The sequence below is a fragment of the Physeter macrocephalus genome, chromosome 10 (assembly GCF_002837175.3).
Source record: "Physeter macrocephalus isolate SW-GA chromosome 10, ASM283717v5, whole genome shotgun sequence".
Classification (NCBI taxonomy): domain Eukaryota; kingdom Metazoa; phylum Chordata; class Mammalia; order Artiodactyla; family Physeteridae; genus Physeter; species Physeter macrocephalus.
In genome coordinates, this window is record NC_041223.1 from 72,386,857 (window position 1) to 72,406,856 (window position 20,000).

At 40.3% G+C, this 20,000-nt stretch overlaps 1 protein-coding gene across 6 annotated transcripts in view; it reads left to right on the top strand.

Moving 5' to 3' along the window:
• The first annotated feature begins 768 nt into the window (after positions 1-768).
• SYNCRIP (synaptotagmin binding cytoplasmic RNA interacting protein) overlaps positions 769-20,000 on the top strand; it is a 25,292-nt gene continuing 6,060 nt past the window's right edge. For 2 of the 6 annotated variants that reach the window (XM_055087633.1, XM_028494671.2), the window contains exons 1-7: positions 3,446-3,552; positions 6,449-6,536; positions 6,662-6,838; positions 14,513-14,648; positions 15,973-16,178; positions 18,279-18,428; positions 18,977-19,098. In XM_055087633.1, coding sequence (XP_054943608.1) covers positions 6,504-6,536; positions 6,662-6,838; positions 14,513-14,648; positions 15,973-16,178; positions 18,279-18,428; positions 18,977-19,098 — 824 coding nt within the window. In that variant the 5' untranslated portion in view covers positions 3,446-3,552; positions 6,449-6,503. Of the gene's footprint in view, positions 970-2,344; positions 2,505-3,197; positions 3,317-3,444; positions 3,553-6,448; positions 6,563-6,661; positions 6,839-14,512; positions 14,649-15,972; positions 16,179-18,278; positions 18,429-18,976; positions 19,099-20,000 lie in introns of those variants that run through there. The other 4 variants (XM_024116813.3, XM_024116812.1, XM_024116814.3 and 1 more) reach the window with 4 other exon arrangements.

A 20,000-nucleotide genomic window follows, 5' to 3' on the forward strand; every position in this document is an offset into this window, starting at 1 on the left:
GCGCCGGGGGCGGGGGCCGGGCGCGCACTGACCGGTGGGTACCCTCCGCGGAGCTGCGCTCGCGTTCCGCGCCCCCTGCGCCGTTCCCCGGCGGTCTCGGACGGGGCGGGGGGTGGGGCGAGCGGGAGCTCGGTGGGGGGAGCGTGCGCGTGGTGCCGCGGTGGGGGTGGGGTGGGGCGGGGTGGGGAGATGCCTGTCTTCTGACAAAGGAGAATGAGTGGGACACGCTGAGCCGGCCCGCCCCGCCCCGCTCGGAGGGGCGCGGGAGGGGGAAGTGCCGGGAGGGGAAGGGGCGGGCCTTTCATTCACTCTTGGCCCCTCCGCCGCCGCCGGAGCGGAAGGGCGGGGTCTCGCGCCCTCCCATGTGGTGGGGAGCGAGGGAGGTGGCGGGCGTGGGGGCGGAGCCCGCGGGCGCGCGTCCCGAGGCGTAAGCTACGTCGTCACGTCAGCGCGGGAGAGAGAAAGAGACGAGCCGAGTCGGCAGGGACTGGAGGGACGGGGCCGAGAGAGCTAGGGAGGGAGCGAGCGTGCGAGCGTGCAAGCGAGGAGGGGAAGGGCGGCCACTCGTGGCTGAGCGGTCGCGGACGACAGTGCAAGCGGTGGGGAAAGGAGCAGGGAGGGGAAGAAGAAAGGCCTAGAGAAGAGGCGGACGGAGGCTGGTGGTGGTGGGAGAAGGAGAAGGAGGAGCTGGAGGCGGGCAGGGGCTGAAGGAGTGAGTGAGAGAAGCGGACGCGCGAGGGAGGGGAGGGGAGGGAAGGGAAGGGGGGGGGGTCACGCGGAGGCGCGCGCGCGCACTGGGAGCGCGCTCGGAGGCGAGTGGAACTGGATCGGGTTTGCTGCCAGCGGCGTGAGCTTCGGCCGCCATTTTACAACAGCTCCACTCGCGCCGGACCCAGGGAGCAGCGAGCACGCGTTGCCCGCAACCGGATCTCCTCGGACAGGATTCCTCCGCCGCAGCCCGACGGGGAGGTAACGACCGCCGGGACCCGGGTCTGGGAGGGGAGCTCCGTGACATTGTGGAGTGAGCTGGGGGAGGGCGGTGCGAGGAGAAACCGGCTTTTCTGGAAAATGGATTCCAAGGAAGAGGGGAGCACGTTGACTGGGGCTGCTTGGGAGTAGGCCGCGGCCCGCGCCGCTACTTCCTTCTCCCTTCCATGTGCTGCTGCCATTCGGGCTTTGTCTGCGGCGCTCCAGGGAGGAGGCGCCCCCGTGGCCCGCGCGGACCACGAGCGGCGGCAGAGTTGGTGCTGTCGTGGCCGTCGCCGCGGCGCGGGAGTGGGCGGAGAGGAGCCGGTCCTGTCCCGCAGCCGCGCGGCGGGGTTGGGTGGTGCTCGGGGTCCGGCGAGCGTTGGGCAGTTCGCGGAACGCCCTCGCGCCGCCGGCTTGTCGGCCCCGGCCCGGGGGTGGCACCGCCGGCCCCCGCGCCGCAATCGCTGCCGGGACCGGCGAGGGGTGGGGGGCTTGCACCGCCCGCCGCGGCGCACGCCTCGGCGGGGCGGGCGGGCGGCCGGCCGGGGGTCGCCGGCGCCCGGGGCAGAGAGAGCCATGTGTCACGGTCGAGACGGCGGCGCTGGGGGGCGGGGAGAGCCTGTGGCCTGGCGCCGCCGCGGCCTCGGTGTCGAGGGGCGAGGTTGTGCTGCTGCTGCTGCTTGTTGGGGGCTCCGGCCGCGGCTTGGGGTTGCTGTTGGGAGCCGGTGACGGTGGTCTTGGCCTGGGACTCGGTGGGTTTTCGTGGAAGGAAGTTGTAGGACATTGGAAGGCGCAGAGCACGTGTTTCTGCTGGGCTCCCGGGGGCCGCAGCGGTGAGGCTGCCGCTCTGGGTGCGGAGTCGGGGGCGGGCTTTGGGGTGTGCGGGTGAAGGGTGGAGAAATTGGGTGGTGGGAAGGTAGCTTGTGTGAGCGCTTTGTTCTTCGCAGGCTGTTGTTACCGATCTTTAAGCGGCAGGCGGGAAAAGCGCGCACTTCGGGGGTTTACCTTTGAGAGGGAAAAGCCCAGCTTTGCTTGCTCCACACACACCTCGTTCGCCGTACGGGCACAGCTGCATGTGGCACGCTGGCTCGTCCTCGTGCTGGTTGGGCTCCATTTGTAATGTGGTTTTTCCTAGGGAGTGTTAGCAGGTGAGTCAGGGGTGGTGCTAAGGAAAAACGTAGTGGATCCGTCCTTCTGTGCCCCGCGCTCCGAATGTGGCTTGTCAGGCGACAGTGACTTTCAAGTAAGGCCTCTTTAAAGGGAGGTGCAGGCTGGCTGGTGTAGAAATTGGTAGAGAAAGTAAAGATTGGGGCTCTCATATTCCTCTACCCTTTCTGAAGATCCTAGTTTAATTTTGCTTATTGCGTTTGAACAGATCTCTGGAAACATGGCTACAGAACATGTTAATGGAAATGGTACTGAAGAGCCCATGGATACTACTTCTGCAGTTATCCATTCAGAAAATTTTCAGACATTGCTTGATGCTGGTTTACCACAGAAAGTTGCTGAAAAACTAGATGAAATTTACGTTGCAGGTAAGAACTAACACTTGCAAAATTATATCATGAAATTTTTCTATTGGATTTCTGGCTTTGAGCTAAAATAGCAACTTTTTGTGGTTTCCAATAAGTGTTGGGACCTGGAGTTTTGCCTTGTTGTGCTAGTTGTGAACTAGAGGTTAAGGTGTATAGAGGGAGGGAAGAGAAAGGGTTAGGAGGTAAAGGCTGGCTGGCCAGATGGATAAGTATACGATGGTAGCAACAGCTGCTAAATATTGGAAGCAGGCCATGTGACTTTTTGGGGGTATTTTTATAGTAGGATTCTTGTTAAATAACTTGGTAACTGTAGACTTGTAGTCTGTCTCCGTGTGGCTCTTGCTTTTTCTAGTGGTATTTGAAATTGAATAGAGGTTCATTTGTCATGCTCGGTACTTCGTTGGTTGGTTTTAGAATTTGTGAGCCTATATATTTGCTGTAGAAATAGGGTTCAGAATTGTCTGATTTAGACACAGAACAAGATTTTTAAAAAGTGGTTGAGAGGCCTTATTTAGTTCATAATGCCATTCAGAATGGCTAAGGTATGTGTGTTTTTCATTGTATAGATGATAAGGGGGCATGGAAGAATTCTTAGTTGGCACCTGTATTGGCAACATGGTTTTTTTTTTTTTTAAAAAGAAACTTTCTAAAAATATTAAAAGTTGACAATTAATTAAGTTTTTTCTTCTCCAGGGCTGGTTGCACATAGCGATTTAGATGAAAGAGCTATCGAAGCTTTAAAAGAATTCAATGAAGACGGCGCATTGGCAGTTCTTCAGCAGTTTAAAGACAGTGATCTCTCTCATGTTCAGGTAACGTTAATCTAGTGTCAGTGTAAAAAGAATAAAAAACCTGAGTAGTTTTGATAGTTCGCGTTTTACTTATTTAGGTAACGTTTAAGATAATTATTGTTAAATATGATTGGAAAATTCGTTTGCAGAACAAAAGTGCCTTTTTATGTGGAGTCATGAAGACTTATAGGCAGAGAGAAAAACAGGGGACCAAAGTAGCAGATTCTAGCAAAGGACCAGATGAGGCAAAAATTAAGGTATGTCTTTAAAAACTTTCTTTTTTACTCCTTTCAGTTTTAAAGTTTTTTTTTTTTTTCTTTTTTTTTTTTTTCTATTTTCTAGCTTTGGTAAATATTCCTTGGGTGTGAAATGGGTGTGTGTGTTTTGTTTTTTGTGCTTTTTTGTGTTTTTTTTGATGTTGCGAGTTAATGACCATGAGATAATTTGTTAATCTTTTGTAATTACTGTTTTTCCTGCCTTTAACAATTTGTTTCTAAAACAATTCTGAAGTTTTTCTTGTTAGCCAGCTACTGTTTCTTAAATCTGTGTTATTGGTATTCTAAATAAAAGATTTAAAGAAATACAGCCACCATATTTTTTTAGAAACCTGCAAGTCCAGATTAACTGACAGTGGAACCAAAATGGGAGGAGATCAGCTCACCCCATACTGATGGAGTGTGTACATTTAGCAGCTGACTGCTTTTCTTAGGATTCTCAAGCCCCCAAATTAAATGGGTTTAGTATTTTAACACTGCCTTCTTCTTCCTAGTATGGGTTTTTAAGGCCCATTTGTTCACTTCTAAAAGCAGCTTTTAAGGATAAAATTGATTACTGTGGAAATGTAAATGAGGAAACTGAGGCTGAGTTTTTTTTAATTGCACTGTTAAGCAAATATAAAAGCAGCTTTTAAGGATAAAATTGATTACTGTGGAAATGTAAAGGAGGAAACTGAGGCTGAGGGTAGGTTTCCTTTGCGCTCCCCCCACCCCCAAAGTCAGAAGAGTAAATGGCCTCAAAGTCAACTAGGTTTTGATCTTGGTGGTTTTTAGTTTTGTTGAGTTTTTAGTTCATAGAAAATATGACGGTGATCATACTAGTTTTAATCTGGTACTCTTAATATAGTGTGCCACTGCTTTTGAACCAAGGGTTATGGTTTAAGAAAATAAGTTATTAGGAACAATATGGGTGTCAGGTGTGTTTTAATGCTGTGGGAAGAGAGAAGCTTCGAATAGGGAGTTAGATGTTAAGGCTATCTATAAATTTGAGCTTTTTGCAGTTGTAGCTGTGAGTGAATTGTGTTTGAGCTGTAAGTTTAGTTTTTCCAAAGAAATGGAATATAGTTGTTACTCATTGTAATTAATCAGTTGCAATTAAGTCTATACTGAGACAGTTATTAAAATTTTATGAAAAATTGAAAATTTCGTTTGTGAGGTTCAGTTCTATCTTTGGAAGAGAGTGGCTTAAAGCTTCAGTGTGACTTAAACTGTGGCAAGAAGGCAGACTTTTTTTCTTTTAACATCTTTATTGTAGTTTCTGCTGTATAAACAAAATGAATCAGCTATATGCAAACGTATATGCCCTCCCTCTTGCGTCTCCCTCCCACCCTCCCTATCCCACCCTTCTAGGTGGTCGCAAAGCACTGAGCTGATCTCCCTGTGCTATGTGGCTGCTTCCCACTAGCTATCTATATTACATCTGGTAGTGTATATATGTCCATGCCACTCTCTCACTTCGTCCCAGCTTACCCTTCCCCCTCCCCGTGTCCTCAAGTCCATTCTCTATGTCGAAGACAGACATTTTTATAGGATGTTTTTCAGAGGGAATAAGTTTTTCCTTTTTGTTTTTAGCGAGTGACATAAAAGGTATTATTTGGGTCACTTAAAGATTAAAGTGAAAGAAGCGCAGGGATTACATATGGGAAAAAGGGAAGAAGAGCCATTTAATGGTTTAGTTTATGTGATAGTAAGAGATTTGAGTTTATTTTTGTTACTAACCCAGTGTTGCACTGTTAAGCAAATATATTTGGAGATAATAAAAAAAGACTACTTAAAACATGTAGCACTTTCTGGGCTTTTTTGTTAAGACAGTTTAGGAATAAAGGAGTTGTTATCAATTACAGTATTTTTTCATAAATATTTAATATTTTTTGAGTAGAAAATATTTAAAATCTGTCTAGGCATTTTCATTTTCAAAGACTAAAGTGACCCCCAAATCACTTAACAGCATTTTGATAAGTTTTGTCCTGTGCCTAGTGTTTCTTTTTATTTCAGAATTTATCATCTAATTATTGGGTTGCTTTTATTATTCAGAAAACCAGTTTTGTGCTTTGTGGGTGAGATGGTGGAAAAGGAATAATTCTTGTTTTTACCTTAGGCTAACAGTGGACTACTTCTTTCTAGTCTTTTTGCTTATAATAAAAGGTGAAGAGAAATTTTTAACGCTCTTAGTAAATATGAGTTGTGTAAATTTTAACAGTTCGTTTTTAGGGAGGTTATGTCACATTGTTGGAGCTTCATAAAGTTTTCAAAATCATTTTGGCTCTCATTTTTTCTGAGTGATCCATGCTGTCCTGTGAAGCATGGTACTTGAATGTCAGATGAATAAGAGGTCATTTTTCCTGCAACTCCTAAGTTTCTGGACTTAATTGGAGGAGTGTAATTTCTGTAAAGGTTGGTGAAACTCCCAGAATGGCGGTAGGTACCTAGGAGTGTGGGTTACAGGGAAATTTATTGGGTAAGAAAGCTAGATTTGGGAGAGAGAAGTTATCCAGCTCCTTCTTCAGGAGAGAATTATTTTCAGCCTAATTAGGTGCAGACATTTTTTGGAAGGGCCGAATAGGGACACGCTGCCTTGAAAGCCTTGAAAGTTGTTGACGGATCAATATTCTGTGTTGTTCACTAAGCACTACTTAGTAATTAATTGGAGACCAGAAAATAATTTGACCAGGATCCTGAAATTTTCATTATAAATTAGGGCATATTATAAATTACAAGTATACATTAAAAGGGGAATTCTGAAACACAACAGAAATCTGTAAGTAGGGAATGTTGCAAAGATAAATGGAAAGATTTGAACAATCTTGATTTTAAACTGCTCAGTGTATGGGTGTGGTCTCATGAATGAAATGTATTAATGATATTTGAACTTTTTAAGGCGCTCTTGGAAAGAACAGGATACACACTCGATGTGACCACTGGACAGAGGAAGTATGGGGGACCGCCTCCAGATTCCGTTTATTCAGGTCAGCAGCCTTCTGTTGGCACTGAGGTAAAGAGACTAAAAACTTGTACCCTTTGTAGTAAATGTACAGGTGTCTGTTTCCCTAAAGAAACTCTCCATGGTTTTTACTTCATATTTAATTTACAGATATTTGTAGGGAAGATCCCAAGAGATCTGTTTGAGGATGAACTTGTTCCATTGTTTGAAAAAGCTGGACCTATATGGGATCTTCGTCTAATGATGGATCCACTAACTGGTCTCAATAGAGGTTATGCGTTTGTCACTTTTTGTACAAAAGAAGCAGCTCAGGAGGCTGTTAAACTGGTGAGTTTTTTTTTCTTTTCAGTTTTCACATTCTCTATTTTCATTTAAAGCCAGGCCTTTTCTTAATTGTGTTAACCAAAGGTTTTTGAAGTGCTGATTAGGCACTGTCACATTTTCTATGTACACATTGTAGCTGTATTTTTTGCATGTATAGTTGAACTGACTCAGGATCTATAAGGTAGTGTGGTGGAGTTGAAGTTACTGGTGCTTTGAATTTGGCTTAGTGATTTTTTTTTTTTTTTTAAGGAATGTTAAAAGGTTCAAGAAAGTAACTGTAGTAGATAGGGCTCTTAAAGGGCCATATCTGGCTGTCCCTTTTTTGAAAATTTTTCACAGAGACATTGTGATAACTTTCTAGTTAATGAAATAAAGGATTTTATGTTTAGTGGCAATGTCTGATTTAAAAGTACTAGATGTCAGGTGAGGACCTAGTTATTTTCCCAATTTAAAGAATTTTAATGTTTCAAACTATGGTTTATATAATTCTCCTTCAAATTAGTTTTATTAAATTCTGTGACAAGTAGTTTCTGTGTTTTGTAGTTGAAGATGTAAGTTAATTTCAATCCAAGGAATACATCAAAAAGTACAGCTGGGGAGGAACTTTTGTAAATGGTCCACTATAGCAGATGTTTGTTAGTTTTGCGTTATCTGACTTACATGTTTTATGGGTAATTCTAAGCAAACTTGAACTCCTTAGAGTGATTTCATCCTGGATTTTATTTTTCCTTCCCTAACTATCATATATATCACATTTTAAGGCAAACCTTAAGGAGAAAAAAAAAAAACAAATATACTTGGTTTTGCTTTTTGTATTGCTTGGATCTCTCCATTGGTGTGTGTAATTGAACATTGTAAAGGTTAACATTAGAAAAGTATGCTACTTGGGAAGAATAAAGGATTCAGGAGTTTAGATATTTCTTTTTAAATCATGGCTGATTTTCTTTTCTTTCAAAGAGTGCTTTCTATTTCAGAAGGGAGAGTATGTATAGCTCTAGGGGTCCATTCAGTGGTAACCTTTGAACTGTCACGTTTTTAGTTTAAACAGTTCAGGTAAAACTGAGGACTTTTTAGAGTTCTGGAAAGATACTTTAGGAGTCATCCAGTTGAATCTATAAAAGAATAGAACATTTTGCCAGGTAGTAATAAAGTAGCAGTAAGTTTTAATGTGGAAATACATAATGATTGAGAAGGCAATGAGATTATCTTACTACAAAAAGCTAGTACAGAATTTAATGATGTCACATCCACTTTATTTACTAGGTATTACATAAAGCTTTAGTCTTGCTTAATAGGTGTGATTATTTAGTGTTATATTTAGTGTTATTTAGTGTTACAAGTAATGATTTGTGTATTAATATTTTTAAAAGGAATCATTAAACATTTGTAGACTACTTAATTTTTGTTGCCAAAATACACTAATTTTGGTAGGTCCTCACTAGAATTTATTTCTAGGTGATGTTCAGAATCCTTATAGTAAAGAAACATCATTAGAAGAAGAAGTTGTATAATCCAGTCCTAACATCACTATTTTGAGTGCCAATAAGTACACATGAAATATGTCTCAGTTTGGGCAATTGCTTTGGCTTAACAGATCATGTAGTCCAAAGTTGCATTGCTGTAGGCTTAGAGTAGTCTTATTAATGTAGTTAAGTTTTTCAACTGTAACGCAGAAATTTCCAGGTAGCCAAACAGCCATTTTGATTGGTCTGTGAGCTAGCTCTTGTCCTAAATCTTTTAACATTTTTTTCTGGGTTTGTGATTTGAGTCCTCATCTGGAGGCATAATTTTTTACTGTCTGATGAATAGGAGGCTCTGTGCTTTAGTCTTTTTAAGGGTATTCTTAGCACTGGGATGAATTGGACGTATTGTCATTGCTTTTTTAAAAAGGATGCTTTACCATAGCTAGGGCTATGGTGATAGAATTGGGAGATTTGCCTTAATGCAACAGTAGAAGAAAGGACTAGGCTTTTAAGGAAATGAAACATTCTAGAGAAATAAACTCAAGTTGATTTGGATGTTTTTTTGCTACCTTGTTTTGATTCCTGGAAATGAGTACCCCTCCTAAATGTATTTTTTAAGGGAGCATATTTTGAAAACTTGGTACTCGTATCATGTCACGAGTCTAATTGAATTACAGCTGTATCCAAGGTGAATTTTTATATAAGGTAGTTGAACTGTTGTTCTAGTTGCACATAGTCAGGTGTTGAGAAAATGCCTTTTTTACGTTATTTACAGATGAGACAAGATTGCAGCACCATCTCTTTTTGCTTTCCTGTACTTTGTGTCTTGAGAAATACCTTTGATTGAGTTGAGATAGTTTATATATTCAGCCTTATTTTTTGATGTTATTCAACAACGACCCCTGTAGCTCCCCCCACCAATAAAGACTAGATTTTGAGTTTGCATCTGAATTACTTGTAAAATGGGTTGATGTTAACAGCTGAAGAAGAGGCATGAAGTTAGAAGCAACTGCAAACTTCTTAATGACCCTATTTTCAGCTAACATCTGCCTTGTATTTGGGGGAATAAGAAAATTCATCCCTAAATGATGACAATGTAGCTAAGGAAGCAAGATTTAAATTTGTGAAAAGGTGAATAATAGCTACCACTTGTGCTTGTTGAGGCACAGGAGCTGTGCTAGGTGCTACATTATTACCTTTAAAGATCACTTCAACCCATTCCTCAAGGTAAGTGAAATATCTTCCTTTTGCAGTAGAATTAATAGTTTGGGTGGCTTGCCCAGAGCCGTACTGGTTTAGTTTGATACCAGGTTTGTTTAGCATGTGCTTATCGTTAATTAGACATAACAGTTTAAGCCAGCAGTATAAGTTATGTTGCCAGGTAGCCTGATTCTTCAAATTATGTAGTGGTTTAGGTAGTGTTGAAAGGAATTCAGAGTGTAAGTCATCTCTACTGCCAAATTTATTTTTGGCATCTAACCAATTTGTACCATCTTCCTGCTACCATCCTAGCCTAAGGTACCATTTGAAGAATCCTCCTAGCTAGTCTCACTGCTTTCCATTGCTCCTTTACAGTCTTACCTTTTAGCTGTGTAGATTAGATCATAACAGTCCCATGCTGAAAACTCTAATAATGGCTTCCAAACAAGGTTCTATCTGATCAAGTTTTTGCTTACCTCTCTCTTCCTACTCTTCTTTATTACCTTTCCATCCACACTTTGCCTTTTTTGTCCTCCACAAAAGCTATGAGCATTTCCATCTCAAGGCTGCCTTCTGTTCTTTCTCCCACTTCTCCCAGTTAGCACAGCTGCTGTCTTCTTATCAATCAGGTTTTCTTAGAAGGCCTTTCTAAGAAAGGCTTACCACCCAGTTGCCCCATGACAGTATACTGAACATGATAAAAACAAGAATGCTTAGATGTACTTAAAATTATTTTTTGACTTTGAAAGATTATTTGCTTCTCTCTTGCCATCAGAAAATTTGCTCTTTTTTCCTGTATCCCCAATATGTAGAACAGTGCCATTATAGAGTAGGTACTAGATAAATAACCTGACTGGCTGACCAGGCAAGTGTGTATATGTATTTGTGTGGTGTGCTGCTGGAATTGGAGCCCAGGGCCACTGGCTCTGCAGTGCCCATTATGGTTCCTATACAGTGGGACTGTCCTACTGAAAATACCTTTGTTACAGAGACTGGAATACTGACCTCTATTTGCACATTAAGGGTTATGACTTTAATAGCCACTGATGGTTTATTCACCACAGTGGTTGTGTACACCAGTGTACAACCGTTTTGATGAATGCAGCTGGCAAGACAGGCCGACAGAATAGTAGCATTAGCAAGTGTTTACTGTGTTTAACATGAAAACTTTTACTCTGGGCGCACAAGGTAGTTTGATCCAGTTCTTGACTTTGGTGTTTCTAGGACTTGAGAGGCTAACTACAATGAAAGTGGAAGCAGGTGGTTCACAGGGTAAAGGAGGGATGAAGGGATCGATTGCTTTCGGTTGAGGTTGTTAGAGAAGGCTTTGTGATAAAAAGGTGTGAGCAGGGCAGTGAAGGAAATAGATGAATAGTTGAAGCACTGTTTTGTGGGACAAGATAAAACTTGTGTAAAGTCAGTGCTAGAAGGCAGTAGGCATGACTGCTGGGCTGAGTTGCATGGTGCTGTTAAAGTTTTGAGCCTTTTAATGGGTTGCATGATGTAAATAACGGTATAGGTTCTATTTTTTTTTAATCAATGATATGAATGAGGGCATAGTTGGACTGCTTGGAACGTTTGGTGACTTGAATCTATATGTAGTGGTTAATGCCATGGATGACAGAGTAAGGATCTGAAAAGATTTTGATAGCCTGGGACAGTAGTTTACATCAGCAGGATGGAATTGAGTGGGGCTGAGAGTCAAGTCCTATACATGACTAATCCACAGGTAAGCTGTAGTGTGTCAGTGGTGTGGTGTGATTGCCAAATAAGCCAAGATAATCATGGACTACATGTTACAGAGGCCTGGTGTTTAGAAGTGTAAGAATAGTCTCCAGCTTACTCTAGACTCCTCAGTCTCAGTCTGCCTCTATAGAGTTGTGTTATGGATGTCACTATTTGGTGACAACTCTTGGAGGCAGTTCCCAATTTCAGAGAAGTAATGATGAGCCAAGCATAGAGGGGGATTGAGTCCTAAGCATTGTGTGCAGGTATATGAAGTGCTGTCATTTGGAGGAGGAAATAGATTTATTGTAGAATTTTTAGGGAAGTAGGTTTGGCTCAAGGTAAAGAAGACTTAAATGGACGGGCTTGGGGGAGGTAGTGGCTTTGCTGCTGTAAGGCTTAGGACTGAGCAGCCACTTCTGGATCAGTTTTCTAAGTCCGAGATTGCTAAATTTCTGGGGATTTGGTAACTGATTGGCTATAAGGGAAGGAAAGAATGCATTGATATTTTGAACGTAGATGATGGGAATGTTCCAGGCTGTACAACTCATTTTGGTGTTCTGAAATACTGAAACTGCATTGGTTAATGTTCAAAGTTCATCTTTATTTTATTTGGTTACCTTACCTCACTGTGCTACTGGATCTGAAAGCTAGATTTCTAAAATTTGTTAACTTGAGTGCCAACTTTTCTAGAGTTTGGAAAAGATTACATTTTCTTTTTTATTTTGATACTATCATATCGTCCTGATTACTAACCCTTGAGAGTAAGGGTTTATCAGCATTAAATTAGAATCTCTATTAAGGATCAGAACAGTTGTTTTGGTAATTTTTTCTACCATCTAAGTCACTGTTACCCACCTGCTAACACCTGCTAGGATGCAAAGTTTATTTTCCAATTTAAGGTGATAGATTGGTCTTAAAAATGCTAGAGTGAGAAAAAGTTAAACAACTCAAATATACTTATAAAAGTGCGTGCTTAATCTGTAGATGGGGCATTTCTTTAAGAAATGTTTATTTCTAGGCACTTTTGGTTTATTTGGACAGTATGCTATGTGCAGAGGGTCACCTTTGCTCCTTTGATGACTTCTTTTCATTGGAGAGCCAGTTTACTCTCTATGGGTCAGCTATAATTGTTCCAATTTTTTAAATTAAAAAAATGTGGATGAAAAGTTAGTTTTCTTTATAAATCCTACTAAATATTCATGTCTTCATATTGTTCAGAGACTACAGTCATTTAAGTGCCTTCTACCTACACCACCTTGATGAACCATAGTGAGGATAGGTTAGAAGGAAAGAAACTTCTTTTGTAGGTAATAATGGAAACCAGTCATTCTATTTTGAGGCAGCATTGTTAAGTAAATAGCCTCTGCTCTTAGAATATTTGGAAAGAAATACAGTAAAGGGAAAATGATACCAAATTGTCATCTTCAAAATAACTCTTCTTTCTCCCTTTTTAAAACTTAGTATTTCCTTCCATTCTTTTTCTGATTTTAATTGTTTTTGTCAGCTTCTGGAGTTACAGACTAAATGACCAAATTGAAAGCCATTGATTTGTCACTAAGCCTGGCTACTTGATCCTTAGATATAGAAATCTAGGGAATGTACATGTCTTAAAGCAGTTTATTGTGCTCTTAAGTTAACTTATTTGTGTAATAGGGTATTGTAGTCTACTTGTCCATAATCCCATGCAATGGTGGATTCAACCATAGGTCTAATATCTGCCTGTAACCACATATTTCTATTTTTAAGAGGTGTTTGGTCTAAATGGAATATAAATGGTATGAGAAAACGAAGTCCAGGGCAGGATTTCTTAACCTCAGCACTATTAATGTTTTACACTACATAACTTTTTATTATGCTGGAGTATTTTGTGACTTGTAGGATGTTTAATAACATTTTTGGCCTCTGCCTACCCACTAAATACCAACAGCAAACCCCACCTCTAGTTGACCAAAATGTGTGTGTGTGGCGGGGGGCAGCAAATCACTCCTGTTGAGAACTGCTGATCTGTGTTAACATAGAAGGGTGTGTTTGTTGACCTTTATAGGATTTAGGGATTGCAGATTATTTGGTTGAGCTCAAATCTACAGGTATGCAGAGGAGTTTGGATGGTGAAGTTTCAGGGAAAGCGTTATAGTCAGAGGTTGAGCAGTATGGAAACTGTTTGAGAACTGATGTAAATAGCCGAGATTATAGTATTGTGGAGAAAAGGGAGAAGTGGTAGGGATTTTAGGATGGACTTAATGACATCCAAGGGTTTGAATTTTGTTTTGCTGATGGGGAGTCATTGTGGAATTCTTTTTCAATAGGCAAAGTTGTGATTTAAAAAAAAATGTCTCGAGCATAAGTGTAAAGAATAGAGATAATCCTGGGATCATGATGACCAGAGACTCGGATAAGCGTGAACAGAGTCAGTGGGGTAAAAAGTACAAAACTGTTCTGAACTGGAGGAAGGATGTTTGAACTTCATGTTTAATTTTGAATATCTGGAGATGGAGAAAAAGGGAGAGGGAGGAATCAGTTTTCTGACTTGTCTGTATTTTCTTCACTTATACCTGATATACCTGTTACGCAAGAATGGGAATAACAGGGATAGGAACTTTTTGGGGTTTGCCTCTGCTGTATTGTTCCATTTTATGGAATATGGTTACTTGAAGATTGTTTACTTTTTACTATAGTTTTATAGTAGTTTACCATAATCTGGTTGTCTTTCTCCAACTTTATTGTAGGCTTGGTGAAAATGAAATGGGGGAAAAAGTTGGGTCGGATTCGGAATAACAAGGTTCTCCTTTTAGATTTAAGTATTTGAAGCCAAAAATCCCTTATTGTAACTTTTTACAAGTGATTAGGGGAGATGAAAAAATAAGATTTAAGCGCTGATTAATAGAAAGGCAGAAAGCTTGCTGGCACTGGAATCTGTTTCCCTTGCATGAGAATAACTAGTCGGAAGGATGAATTTAAGTAGAAAATAAGGTATTGTGGAATCAGTAATTTGGAATTTAAGCTGCTTACAGACTAGATTCTTAACAAATTTGCTAAATTTCAAGGACTTGACAATTTTTTGCTTTAATTCATAAACTTGGTTAGTGTGTTTTGTCAGTACAGTCTTCCTGTCTCAGATTATAATTTTTTAAAGGATAAAAATACTTGATAAACCTAAGTGTTGAAGTTTTAATTTGTTAAAAGATTTTGCTTTTGTGTATGGGATTTGCATATCTTTCTATAATGAGCACCTATAGTAGGATATTTTAAGTATTTTTAAAACATGGTGCACTTTTCCGCCTTTCAGTATAATAATCATGAAATTCGTTCTGGAAAACACATTGGTGTCTGCATCTCCGTTGCCAACAACAGGCTTTTTGTGGGCTCTATTCCTAAGAGTAAAACCAAGGAACAGATTCTTGAAGAATTTAGCAAAGTAACAGGTAAGTTGGGTTTACTTGGAAGGAGGTTCAACTTCTAATACTTAAGGTAATTGCATACTCCTGTGTGCCAAGCACTGTTTTTTTTTTTTTTGTTTGTTTTTTCTTTTCTTCTTTTGCGGTACGCGGGCCTCTCACTGTTGTGATCTCTCCCGTTGCGGAGCACAGGCTCCGGACGCGCAGGCTCAGCGGCCATGGCTCACGGGCCCAGCCGCTCCGCGGCATGTGGGATCTTCCCGGACCGGGGCACGAACCCGTGTCCCCTGCATCGGCAGGCGGACTCGCAACCACTGCGCCACCAGGGAAGCCCCCAAGCACTGTTTTAAGCACTGCATTTATTGACTCATCACTATAGCCATATAAAATGAGCAACTCCATTCTTCAGATAAGGACATAGAAGGTTTTGGGAAATAACTTGCTGAATGTTACGTAGTTAGTAAGGAATACGGCTGGGATTTGAACTCAGTCTGCAGAATCGTTGTGCTTCCCCTGTTCTGGAAGATTGTAGTTCTTTGTGTGTTTTTATGCATTTTGAGGTGCTAGTTGACATTCTTAGTAAAAATGTTTGATAAGTAATGATTTCCCAAATTATAGGAATGGTAAGTACTCTTGCTATAGGAGATTATACTTTGTCAATATGGTGCAATTTCTTTGAATTGTAAAGCATTTTTTATAAGTTTCCACGTGACAGGCTTTTGTCATTTGGAAACTAGAAAAAATAGTTTTGTCTGCCTAGAATATTTAGTAAATTATCAGCCTGTTACCAGTTTCCAGGAACATTTGAAATTCTTATACAATACTAAGATAGTCTCTATTTCATTTGAAATAAACATTGATGTCTGAGGCCAGAAAAGTGCCATTAAAAAATTAGTTTTTACTTGTATGGGGTGAAAAATTTCTATGCATGTCTGATTTATACTTCTGGTTTTCCTAAAACAGCTTTGTAAATATTTCATACCTCTCTGTCATCTAATTAATGGAAGCAGAGAAAAATTTTTAACCATGTCTGACTTACACTCCTGGTTTTCCTAAAACAGCTTTGTAAAGATTTCATATCTCTCTGTCATCTGATAAATGGAAGCAGAATAGTCCTCAGGTCTAAGTAAAAAGAATACATTTTCTTTTCATGGGGATTTTTGCATTAGGAACACTTGGAAAGTGGGGATTAGGTGAATTATCTGGACCAGTATTTTTGAGAGTCCCCAGTAAAGATAAGAGATTATTTTTCATTCTGATATTCAAGTATAATATTAGAAAAGTAAATCTTTTGATCTGCTTATTTTTGCTTATTTTATCTAATTTCTCTGGAATTGTTGCTTACTTTCAGAGGGTCTTACAGATGTCATTTTGTACCACCAACCAGACGACAAGAAAAAAAACAGAGGCTTTTGCTTTCTTGAATATGAAGATCACAAAACAGCTGCCCAGGCAAGACGTAGGTTAATGAGTGGTAAAGTCAAGGTCTGGGGAAATGTTGGAACTGTTGAATGGGCTGATCCTATAGAAGATCCCGATCCTGAAGTTATGGCAAAGGTAATGACAGTTGAGTTAAAATTTGTTTTTGTGGCATTGCTGGGAGCAGGGGTAGGCTTTAGAGAGCGGAGGGAAACTTGTGTGTGCTTTCTTAAACCATATTTTTGAAAGTGAGAGAAGTGTTCTGTGTTAAAGGCCACACACCAGAAGTAAGTAACAAGTGCATGGAGGGTGAATATAGGGGTTTATTCATGGACCCTCAGCCACAGTTGTGTAGCCATTATACTGTCATGATAAAGTAAGTAGCCTACATGCAGTGGAGATGATTCATTTTCATTTTTGTGTGGATTCGAAGAGCAGTTTCTTTGAGTTTTTGAGAGTGGCGCCATTAGATTACATGGTTTTTGTGTTAAAAGTCCTACTCCTAAAAATAGTGAACTGTACTGGCCTCAGCAGAGCTGCTGCAGTTAAAAGGTTTAGCTATTATTAGGTATTGTACTTCAGCAGTCAGTTGAGACATCTGTGAAAACAAACATCTCTTGAGTCAACACTTTACCAGTGCAGTTTGCAGTTAAGTTATTCTAACCTTTCAAAGAATCCTCCTTAATGACAGTAGGCTAGGAAATACAACTAGTTTACTTAAATCAAGAGAGGAGTGTGAAGTGTCAGAACAGTGAATATTAAAGGGTAAATGTTCTTGAGGACAGAAAATAGTTAAGATTCATTCTTTTTTCCTTTGGCTTATTATGCTCTCATTGGTTAGCCCTTTAGATTAAGAAATGCAGATACTACTTCAGGTATTTTAGGAGGAAGTGATAATGTTTCTTAGCCAAAAGGTTAAATTTGTAGTTGTAGTTGAGTAGCTTTCAGGATTGAAGACTTTATCTTACCAGTGTTTTGAATATTGTCTTCTCTCTTTAGGGTTTCAAAAGCAGGTCCTAATTAGTTTTGACTCCCTGTGTTAAGTTCAACAGCTATTTCAGATGGCATGGTGTTCACATTATTAGGAAATAACCACGTCCATTTTAATTGTAAAATAATAACTAATGAAAAGTACTGTGCATAGCATGTTTTGTTTTTTGAGCAACAAGTATAGCAGTTTGCCGTACGCACACCTACCCACGTAGCTGTGCAACCTCCTGCACGATCAGTGTCCTCACCAAAGTGGTACATTTGTCATAATCAGTGAATCTAAATTGACACATTATAACTCAGTGTTTACGTTAGGATTCCCTTTTGGTGTTCTGCATCCTATGGGTTTGACAAATGCATGTTGTACCCACCATTGTAGTATCATACAGAATATTTTCACTGCCTTAAGAATCCTCTGTGGTGCCTTTTCATCCCTCGCCCCCTCACCCCTGGCAACCTTTGCTCTTCTTACTGTCTCCATAGTTTTGTCTTTTCCCAAATGTCACATAGTTGGAGTCGTATAGTATGTAGCCATTTAAGACAGCTTCTTTTACATTTAAGGTTCCTCCATGTCTTTTCATGACTTGATGGCTCATTTCTTGTTTAGTGTTAATATTCCATTGTCTGGATTTATTATAGTTTATCCAGTTACCTACTGAAGGACAGCTTGGTTGCTTCCAAGTTTTGGCATTTATGAATTAAGGTTGCTATAAGCATCCATATACAGGGTTTTGTGTGGACGCGTTTTCACCTCTTTGGGGTAAATACCAAGGAGTGTGACTGGTGAATCATATGGTACGAAAGTATGTTTAGTTTTGTAAGAAGCTGCCGAATTACACCATTTTGCATTCTAATGCAGTGAATATGTTGTTCAGTATTCTCCACAGCATTCGATGGTGTTAGTGTCTTAGATTTTGGCCGGTCACTGTAACAGGCTTGTGATGGTATCTCACTGTTTTAATTTGCAATTCCCTAATGACATATGATAATTAAGCATCTCTTCCTGTGCTTATTCACCATCTGTATATCTTTGGTGAGAATGTTCAGATTTTTTGCCCATTAGGTCCAGCAGCATGCTCCTTGGTATTTACCCAAATGAGTTGAAATTTTAGTCTATATTGTATATTTCTGGAACTCTTCTAATGAGTTGTGACTAAAGTTAAGTCTGCAGGGTTGGGGTGGTGGCATCTTGGAAACTGAATCCTTTGGAAATACATAGGAAGTTTCTGTTTCTTTCTTAAATTTCAGGTAAAAGTGCTGTTTGTACGCAACCTGGCCAATACTGTAACAGAAGAGATTTTAGAAAAGGCATTTAGTCAGTTTGGGAAACTGGAACGAGTGAAGAAATTAAAAGATTATGCTTTCATTCATTTTGATGAGCGAGATGGTGCTGTCAAGGTAAATAACTGGGGGAATTATCATAGGCATCTAACTTAGACTAATGATTTTTAGTCATCCTAAAATCAGAATGTTTTAGAATATTGAAGGAAACTCAGAGGTCATGTAATTACTCAAGCTAACCTTTATTGGCCTTAGCAAATCGCATAACTTACTGAACTAACTCAAAAAGATTATTAGGGCTTCCCTGGTGGTGCAGTGGTTGAGAGTCCGCCTGCCGATGCAGGGCACACGGGTTCGTGCCCAGTCCGCGAAGATCCCACATGCCGTGGAGTGGCTGGGCCCCTGAGCCATGGCCGCTGAGCCTGCGCGTCCGGATCCTGTGCTCTGCAGCGGGAGAGGCCACAACAGTGAGAGGACTGCGTACCGCAAAAAAAAAAAAAAAAAAAAAAAAAAAAATTATTAGTTGAAGAGCTGGATCTTTAAATGAAATCAAGAATCCTATTTTATCTCATCCTTCTAGTGTTAATAGTAAATGAGTTTTTTAACTTTAAATGAATCATAGTTGTGAAAGGTCTCTTGTATTGATCAGTACCTACTTTTTTAAGGCTATGGAAGAAATGAATGGCAAAGACTTGGAGGGAGAAAATATTGAAATTGTTTTTGCTAAGCCACCAGATCAGAAAAGGAAAGAAAGAAAAGCTCAGAGGCAAGCTGCAAAGAATCAAATGTAAGTGAAAGTGGTACAAATTTTAATATTGATTAACTGGTGAATAACAGGTGAACAAATCTGTAACATGCCTTTACTTTTTAAAGAAGACTTGAAGTTTAACTTGAAAGCTTTGAGTCAAAGAAAAATGCCGAGAATCTCCAAAAATGTTTATTGAGCTCTTGCTATTGACCATACTTGTGAAACTAATTGTAATTCTAAACAACTGGACCTTTGCATGATAAACGAAAAATCAATCTAGGTTATTTTCTACCCTATTTTACAGAATGTGCTCCTGAATACGTGTTTTAAATATTAGCTGCCCCAGAGTCTTGACAGTATGTTTGGTTAAAGGGTGGAGAGTTTTTTCTCTGAGGCAGGAAATATAAAATCTCCAATTATAATAAACTCTGCTTCCTTTGTGTCAGAAAAAAGACTTCTTTACCAATACATAGTGCCTGTTACTGCCATCCCAAAGGCTTCATATTACTATGCATGGGTTTTGAAAAATGAAATAAGAGTATAGTTAATGAAATAAGCAAATAACATAGTATTGAGATACGAAAACAAGTGTGTAAATGCATTGTATAAATTGGATCTTTTAAGGCTATCTGCTCATTAAGACAGTGAAGGAAACTTAGCTGTGTAAGAATGAAGTTTGCAATTTAAAAAAATTTGGTAATTGATTTCTAAGTGGGAAGAGAGGGGTAATTGCTGTTTGATGGCAAGAACAATAATCACTAAACTATATCTCAGGTCAGTTTTCTGTCTGTTGCCCTACGTAGGGGAAGCTTCTACTATTTCATAATCAGGGAAGCATTCACGTTCCAGTTTCTGTAATTAGCTGTGCAGTTAGGCAAGTTGGCAAGTTCTGAGCCTCAGTTTCTTTAATTTTAAAAGGGAAACAGATTAAATTATGTAAG